Raw genomic sequence first — 9,942 nt, forward strand, 5'->3', positions numbered from 1 at the left:
AACGTTTCTCAAAAAATATTCTCCGATAAACTAAATATGTCATCACGCATTCCCCAGAACACAAGCATTTTTTATTTTATTTATCACATTTTAATAAATTAGAATGAATATTAAAATAATCATTTTATCATGAGCATTGAAATAATATATCAATATCAAATTAATTATTGAGAGAATCAACAGGATAGACCCAAAACTGTTTCTCTCCCTAATTCTGATTAAAATATTCTATAATATTTAAAACTTATATGATTTTGAAGCACTGCATCGATTTTTTTAGGAATCAACCTTTTAGAATTTAAGAGTTTGCTATGAGAGCTTCCATTTCATGAACATATCTCGATATAACAAGAATTCAATGCAATAAGAGAAATTGAAAACAAAGAATATTCAAAAACCAAACAGTGTGTTTCTGTAAAATTTCCAAAGTTGGAGAGAAGACACGTACTTGTTACAATCGTTTCTACTTCTTAAAATGAAGAAGAGTATAAGTTATATCAAAGAATATAGAATGGAGAATATTATATGCATTATCGGATTTAACCAATGTCTTCCACTGCCGAAAGGTTGTTCCTTGTAGTCTTGTTTTGGAATTCATTTAAAATGCACTCTTCTCGTTTCAAGGTTTTTCTGTCTCCTCAGGTGTTAAACAACGATTGATAACGAGTGTTTCAGTGTTGACAAGAAAAAATGTTGGTTGTTAGTAGAAGGCTGTTGTTGTGAACGAGGTACTTCTGCATTCCGTGGCAAGTAGCTACACAGACAATGGAGGTGAGAAAAAAATAGATAATTTGCAACATGTTTCTGGAGGAAGGTGTCGGGAACAAACTCGAGGAAGATCCATGTTTTTATGTAAACTGCATCAAACGACATGAGAACTTGTCACATGGTTAGTTGTGGAGCGAGACAGCGATGGCATTGACGTATTGGTGAGCCAGTTGATCCGAACCTTTCCGATGTTAGGTGACATTGTTTAGTCTTGTAGCATTCTCGATGTTAGGTGACATTGTTCAGTCTTGTAGTCTTTCCGAAGTTAGGTGACATTGGTTTGTCTTGTAACCACACTAACCACCAGAATAGCTGCACGATTTCCATAAAATATGGCCGCTCTGAAGTTAGCAGCTGCTGTAATGTCGATCAACACTCAACACCTTGTTCGACTCCTCAAATGGTGCAATAAACGCATACCTTGTAAGAACACAACAGTCACCAATGTTTTTATCCCGCTGACATTCGGTGCATCGCAATGATTGGTTTAGCATTCTTACACCTGCTATTTTTGAAAACGCTTGTTTTCTCTCGTTTCCTGATGTTATTCGAAACTTGTTGAACAATGAACAATGTTCTTGGTGAGATTATAGTTAGTGCCAACAAGCATACTTATCCATATTGATGTATTATAAAATAATCATCGATTTATTTTTTCTGTCCTCAAAATCCACAAGAACATTAAGCTCGAGATTCAGTTAAGTTTTAAATTTCAAACAGCTGGATTCGGCAAATTGGCTTTCCAAAACTGGGTGTGGTCGTGAGCTGGGTTTACACCAAAGTTATTAACATTCTGTTAATAACTAAGATTCTATTAGATTGAAAGGAACTTGACAAACACATATGTTCATTATGTGTATAAGATATGTTCAATCTAATAGAATCCATAAGGATTATGTTAATAACATTTTGTTATCAACTTTGGTGTAAACGCAGCTCAAGTCTTTGTCATAGTCACGTTTGAATGAAATTTCGAAAAAATAGAAAATTGAACACAAAATGAAATGAAGAGAAAATAATGTAAAGTTTCAGCTATTTTTCTTTTCTGAAATAGGATTTATGAATGTTTCATTGCGTCAAGAAAAAACTTTTCCTATTATAGAAATGAGAAAATAAAAACTGCGACTACTGGCATATAAAAACTGCGACTACTGTCATATAAAAACTGCGACTAAGCTCCGTTTTGGAAAGCCAATTGTCTGACTCCAGCTGTTCAAGTCTAGAACTTAGCTGAATCCCGAGTTTGGAAACCGGCCCTAAGATAACGATTACCTATTTTTCCAAAAAGTGTTCCAATTTCAACGTATATTATTCCACAAGGAACGTGAAAAATGACATCAGCATTATGGTACTATACTTCTTATGATGTTTCCCTGTGATGTTTCCACAATATTATTTAATTGTTACAATATACTTAGACATATCTCTGTGAACATTTCCACCATTCATGTACTCTATGAATAATTAAATGTATCCTGATACTAAAATTCAATAATGGAGGATAAAATACCTTCGGTATCATTATACGCTTAAGAAGAATTTATGCACTTGAGTAATACCGGAGACAATCTATTCCTTGAAAAGCATCACTCCTACATGGGAGCTGAATTCTTCAACCAGATTCCAATAAATAAGATAGAATAAGGGTGCCTAATCTAAGACTGATTTGAGAAGACATTCTATTTGAATGACCTGGTACACGTTTCAAGAATTTCTTAATTGTATATTATTCTTTAATTTTATCATGACACTATATACTGTATACTGTATAGATATTGTATTGTACTGTATACTGTATACTGATACTGTGTACTGTATTGATTGTACTGTATAGATACTGTACAATGAAGAGTATCGTACTATTCGATTCTATTTGTATTGTTGTGGAGGTCATGTGGTGGATATTCATATCGAATTGAAACGACTTGATATTGTCGAAAAAACTGATTTATAAGAACAATAATTTGAGATACAGTTTCAGTACGGTTACAGATGTCGTTTCGGTTGATGAATTATTATCATTCTCTAATTAACTTGAATTATTTAGTAGTTTTGACAATCTCAAGTCGTTCTCATATTATAATATAAATATGGTACTATACGTTATTCTCGTTATCTTATTATAGTGTATCATCTCGATGCTCACAAAGAAAACTTAAGAATGTCTGCCTCAGGGCTCAGTTCTTGCCCTCTCTTGTTCAGTCTGTATATTGCTGACATGCCAGAAACCTTGTCTAGAAAACATGGCTATGCTGATGACTGGGTATATCAACACAGTGTAAATCATTCGAAGAGTCAGAGAAAATTCTTACAGATGACTTGAGAGAGATGAGTGGTACGTTCGAAGATGGCGTCTCCAACCAAATGCCAGCAAAACAGAAGTTGCATGCTTCCACCTGAACAATAGAGAAGCTAACAGAGAGCTAAGAATTCAATCAAGAATAGAAGCCTTAAACACAATAAGGCTCCAAATATTTGGGCGTGATACTTGATAGGACACTTTCATTCAAAGAGCAACTAACAAAGACAGCAGAAAACTAAAAACCCGAAACAATATATGCAAAAACTTTGCGGAACATCATGGGGAGCTTCAGCATCTACATTACGCTCTACAGCCCTAAGCCTTGTCTTTTCAGCTGCTGAGTACTGTGCTCCAGTCTGGATGAATAGCTCTCATGTTCATAGAGTTGATGTTCAGCTAAATAACTCAATGAGAATGATAGGTGGTGTTCTGAAAATAACCCTGTGGAATGGCTCCCGGTGTTGAGTCACATCCCACCCCAAATCTTCGACGCATGAATGCCCTCACTAGAGAGTACAAGAAGATACAGGAAAATCGAAGCCTGCCAATACATGAGGATATACAAGATGCCAATCAGAGCGTCTGCAATCTCGTAAGCCACCGGTTAGGACGGCAATTACAGCCTTAGATTCAGGTTTCCGTTTAACTGAGGCCTGGCAACAAGCGTGGTCAGCAAAGCAGAACATTGACATCCCATTGTAGCCAAAAAGCCACCAGGCTTCGATTTGCCTCGTAAGACGTGGTCGGCATTGAATAGGGTACGAACTCATCATGGTAGATGTGCCTATCTGATGCATAAGTGGGGGAAGGCTGACTCTCCTTTCTGTGAGTGTGGAGCAGTCCAGACTGTGAGACACATAGTGGAGGAGTGTCCCAGATCAGCATACACGGGTGCACATGAAGATTCCTGGTGGCTAAACCAGCATCAATAGCCTACTTAAATACCCTGGAAGCATGCCTCTAATTCCAGGTCAAAAGTGACTAAGATATTTTCATTCGTTTTATATATGAATTTTCTATTGTTTTCTTTTTTCGAATTTTGTGATCATGAATTTTTTGTGTGTACTGCCATACGCTAAATAAATATGAATGTTTCATTGCGTCAAGAAAAAACGTTTCCTATTATAGAAATGAGAAAATAAAAACTGTGACTACTGTCATACAAAAACTGCGACTACTGTCATATAAAAACTGCGACTAAGCTCCGTTTTGGAAAGCCAATTTTCTGACTCCAGCTGTTCAAGTCGGAACTTAGCTGGATCCCGAGTTTGGAAACCGGCCCTAAGATAACGATTACCTATTTTTCCAAAAAGTGTTCCAATTTCAACGTATATTATTCCACAAGGAACGTGAAAAATGACATCAACATTATGGTACTATACTTCTTATGATGATTCCCTGTGATGTTTCCACAATATTATTTAATTGTTATAATATACTTGGACATATCTCTGTGAACATTTCCACCATTCATGTACTCCATGAATAATTAAATGTATCCTGATACTAAAATTCAATAATGGAGGATAAAATACCTTCGGTATCATTATACGCTCAAGAAGAATTTATGCACTTGAGTAATACAAGAGACAATCTATTCCTTGAAAAGCATCACTCCTACATGGGAGCTGAATTCTTCAACCAGATTCCAATAAATAAGATAGAATGAGGGTGCCTAATCTAAGACTGATTTGAGAAGACATTCTATTTGAATGACCTCGTACACGTTTCAAGAATTTCTTAATTGTATATTATTCTTTAATTTTATCATGACACTATATACTGTATACTGTATAGATATTGTATTGTACTGTATACTGTATACTGATACTGTGTACTGTATTGATTGTACTGTATAGATACTGTACAATGAAGAGTATCGTACTATTCGATTCTATTTGTATTGTTGTGGAGGTCATGTGGTGGATATTCATATCGAATTGAAACGACTTGATATTGTCGAAAAAACTGATTTATAAAGACAATATTTTTGAGATACAGTTTCAGTACGGCTACAGATGTCGTTTCGGTTGATGAATATTATCATTCTCTAATTAACTTGAATTATTTAGTAGTTTTGACAATCTCAAGTCGTTCTCATATTATAATATAAATATGGTACTATACGTTATTCTCGTTATTCATTATTATAGTGTATCATCTCGATGGTCACAAGAAAAATCTTATCAATTATTGATTATTAGGACTAACAATCGTTTGCATTTTTGTTGTGATTCCAGATACTGCAAGGCAACAGCAATACTTACCTGGTCGTACGGCAGGAATTGGACCTACCTTTTGTGGCCAGCAAGGTCCGATTCATACCCTACAGTCAACATCCAAGAACCGTCTGCATGAGGGTTGAACTCTATGGCTGTTCCTGGGAACGTAAGTGGAACTGAATATAGTTTTTTAACTCTCCTCACTTTTATTCAAGAATAATAATTAAGGGAATACAATTATTATATTGTAGGAATCACTTTTAAAGTGCTTCAGTAAATATCAGAACCGACCATATTGTCTCTAGTTGTACAAGCTGCAACTAATTCTTACATTGAGTATGAAATTTCTTGAAATAATCATGAAGACTGAAGTTGTTTCACAATAATAATGAATAATCATTCTCTAGTAATCTGGGAGAATCAATATAGAAAGGCAGAATATATAGTGTGAAAGGCCCTACGATTGGTCGTTAGCTGTCGACCAATGGAGGTCGAGCTCCACTGTCATTGGCCGAGACTAGGCACGCCGAAGTATTTCAAATTTGGGCATGCATGAGAACCGTTAAATAACAACAGAAGCAAAAATATTTAACTGACAACCCCAAATTCATAATATGAATAAGAATGAAAGAATACATATTTTAAAAGCTTGTGTGAACACGAAAATACAACTTCAACAAAAAGCAGAGGTGGAAAATAGATATGAAGAGGGAAACCATGGTATTCTTACTTTGATAGTCTTACAAGAATTTATTAGTTATCTGATTTTCAATGAATCTATAAGAATAAATTTCAGATAATGTAAAATAACAAGAAAATGAAAACTGAACTACTTCTGAACTACTACCCTAGGATAAGACCACAGAGAAACAATAGCGTAAGTTTGGTACGCTATTGTTTCTCTATGATAAGACTGAATTAGTAATGTTTTACTGGCTAAAGTTAGTCCACTCGTTTAAACTATACATGGAATCTTATTTCAATATCCTGATTTTATTGAATTTATTTTTTATGAGTTACTGGTTTTGGCAATATCAAGTCATCCTCATTCAATCTCTACAGATCAGATATTATATCATTACAACATGAAATCACATAATTTATATGGATATCATGATCCACAAATACTATACCACTGTATACTGTGGCCGTATCAACTCCTCAGTTTGTCAACTCACTCTCGTCTCTTTGTTTCTCTATCCTAATTCCATTATTTATGTATCAACAAATACAATTCCATCTATAAATACTATTCAATGCTTTGAGATTTCATTTCAATTCAATTTATTGGAAAAAAGAGATACATTGTAGTGAATGTAGTTAATCATGTGTGGATGCGACAGGCACACTGCCCAAAACCGCACTCCACACAAAATAATAAGAAAACAAAAACAACTTATACAGAAATTAAACAACTTCAGAATTACATGCTAAATCTTAAAATAAAATACTAATTATTTATATCATTAAATGCTATCGTATTGTACAATATAAATAATTTTAATTAAAATAAGAAAATAAGTTTAATTGAATAAGAATAGAGAGAATAAGTTATAGAGAGAGATAACATTGTAATGCAGAGATATGAATTTAGGTATGTTTTCAGATTGGAAAGTCTACTTATAAAAGTTTTCAGGAAGAGCCTACATCCATATGAATCATTTTGTCTCTGGGGTTAAATGTAGAAGTTCAGTATGTGGGGCAATCTAGTAGCACAAAGTTTATGTGTGGCAATCTCAGAGGGGGCTGGCTTGCTCTGCTGATTTAGAGCTTTTAAAACGCACAGGATTCATTTGAATTTCATGAAGCGCTGCTTCGCTCTTTCCGATTGTTTACTGAGTGCTCGAGCTCTGTTTTGAACTTGATTCGATCATGAGTATCTCTTCAACAGGATACGGGGAGTTTTTGTGTCAGATCGTCTGCGCTGGGAGAGTCGTCAAATACACAACAAATAAATAACACACTTTTATTATGGACTTCATGTCGTATGGAATGCAAAGAAAAAAGTTTGTTAATACATCGCAGCTCGTAATGGATCAAGAAACCTTTAAAAAATATATAGTTTACTGAGACGCTACAATTTTGAAGATTCTAATAAAATCATAGAATCGAATTCCAAGTTATTCTCGTAATTCATAATACTATAATATTTATTAGTAATCTGTACTGTGGTAAACTTTTTTACGAATATTTTTTTCTTTATATCGTCACTGTATCTGAAACATTGAGCTGTGCTCTCCAATACCCATTATTAATACCCTATTTCACCTTGCCTCATTCATACCTCAAACCATTTTTTTTCTTACAAAGAAGTAATTTTGAACTTTAAGCTATTGGTGCATCTTATTGAAATTAAATTTTCTCTGATAGGATACACGCAAAAACACAGAACTTGATCCTAGGTTGGCTTCACGTTTGTATTAAGATAACTCTCAACACATGGAGAAGAGATTTTAAAGTTCCGAATTTCTTTGTTAAAACTATAATTTGTTACCTGCCAAAAAGAAGTTCCAAGAATTTGTCACTTATGTTATCAAGTATTTGGATAATATGCAAACTGTTCTTTTCCAGTTTCCAAACATATATTTGCATTCACATACAATTGAAATACATACATACATTCTGAATTACAATTTCTAGATATAGTCTACATTTCTAAAGGTGTAGATGATGAAATGTGATGAAGTTGATGATTGATAATTATAATCTTTCCATTCGAGATCCTGAAGTACGAAATAAACAGGAGAAAATTAAGTAATGATCCTTGAGAAAAATTTTGGAATATCATTCCCTGCTCCTTACAGATGTGTTTCAGTGCGTGTTTGAATAAGTGGAGGAAGAATGTCTGAATTTTTTCTCGCTTAAACGGTTACATATGCCATTGAATTTGAGGACTCTGAACTCTAATAATATCATTTGCCAGAGAATTATTGACTTTATTAAGATAAATATTCTGATTAGTGTTTCGGAGTGTTTGAAAAGTTGAGGAAGGATGTCTTCGAATCATATCTCGCTAAAAAGGTAACATAAAATTAAATTTGATGACTCTGAGTTCTAATCATGTCATTCGCAGGAGAATTTCATACTTCATCATTAGAAATTCCCTTGAATTGTTGAAAGCCTCAAACAAATTCCATGCTAGTAAAATCTATCTAAACAATACCCTCTCTCAATATTAAAAAGCAACGTGATAGAATAATATTCCGCTCAAAGGGAATATTCGTGATTCTTAGAATGAAAAATGTATATGATAAGAATGAAGTAGTTATACAGGAACTCATGAACTCCGAATAAATTTTGTGCGTTCCTGGAATACAGGAAATGACCTAACAAGAAGCTCAATTTGGATTTGCACAGGCTGAGAGTGAATGTAATAATAATTAAACGAAAATCCCAATTATTTATTTATTCATACCAATTTGATTCATTTCCATCGGTAGTGATGATAGATCACAAGCATGATTCAATCGATGCTATGATGTCACTTTCCAGAAAGTTCAAAGAATAATTTTTTGTTCTCAAGAACGCAATCATTTGGACTCTATTTATATTCAGTCGAAAAATCAAATTTGTAAGGCAAAAGCCTATCATTTTGATGATGTACTTATTGTATGAATCAATATAAATGACACATCACTTTTCTTGATCTCATCTCATACAAACCTACTTTGTGATCACATCTCATCTTACTTGTTATTGTCGTAATTATATTTATATATCATCGTAATTTAAATTCTCAGAAGTTGAATAATAACCGGTGTTCAGCACGTGTGAGTTCCAATAGAGTTACTGCTACTCTTGTTAACTAGACTGCAAAATTCTCATTGTTATCAAAGTAATTATTCCGATTTTCCAATGTTATACTGTACAGGACTCAGTAAAATAGTTCGAAAAGCGGTGAATTCAAAAAGGGGAATGAATCTCTCATGTATATTAGAACGTTTTCCTTCACACAACTCGGTGTAGGATCAGAAACAGTTCGGTTCCAGAAGTAACAGTTAAGTTCAGTAACAGGAACAGTTCTAGAAGCTGTAAATTCAGGGAGGGGAAGAATTTCCCACGCATATTGCCCACTGACACGTGTGAATACCCAGGAGCAAACAGGAGCGGTTACTTATTGGGGATGAAAGAAAATTAAAAATAAAGGAAGTGGAAAGAAAAAACTCGCGTTCACTTGTTCTTTATTTGTTGTTGGGCCTCCCCAAACTCATCAAGTTCGCTTCTGAATCGATACGTGCTGAACAACCCTAAACACACCGCTTATAATATTATTTTTCGAACAAAAAAACTTGAAAAAAACAAAGAGAAACTCCACCTTATTAGATTAGCGGATGAATAATTTATTAAATGTGCGGCGGAGGTACCACCCTCGCCGGTGAAAAATTGAAGTTTGAATATTGTGATTAAGATTTTTACAAACTTTTCTGCAGCCCTTGGAAACTTAGGGATTAGGTCCCCTTGTCGACGAAGTCTGCCCCCTTCACGGCTGATAATTTTTCTCCCTCTAATTTCCTCGATGATGGAAAAACGGGGATGAATTCGTTGCGCCTCAAATCTGGTGCAAGTTTTATGAGGAGTTTTTCGTGAACCATTCGCCAGTTGTGCACTGTAGGCTCGCTCTCTCTCTCTCCGCAACATGTTCTTCCTATT

At 34.5% G+C, this 9,942-nt stretch overlaps 1 protein-coding gene across 1 annotated transcript in view; it reads left to right on the forward strand.

Annotated features, from left to right (window-relative positions):
* Positions 1-9,942, forward strand: part of LOC111059055 (discoidin domain-containing receptor 2) — a 454,362-nt gene that overhangs the window by 341,073 nt on the left and 103,347 nt on the right. The window contains exon 5 of the mRNA XM_039431495.1: positions 5,311-5,458. Coding sequence (XP_039287429.1) covers positions 5,311-5,458 — 148 coding nt within the window. The remainder of the gene's footprint in view (positions 1-5,310; positions 5,459-9,942) is intronic.

The sequence above is a fragment of the Nilaparvata lugens genome, chromosome 6 (assembly GCF_014356525.2).
Source record: "Nilaparvata lugens isolate BPH chromosome 6, ASM1435652v1, whole genome shotgun sequence".
Classification (NCBI taxonomy): Eukaryota; Metazoa; Arthropoda; class Insecta; order Hemiptera; family Delphacidae; genus Nilaparvata; species Nilaparvata lugens.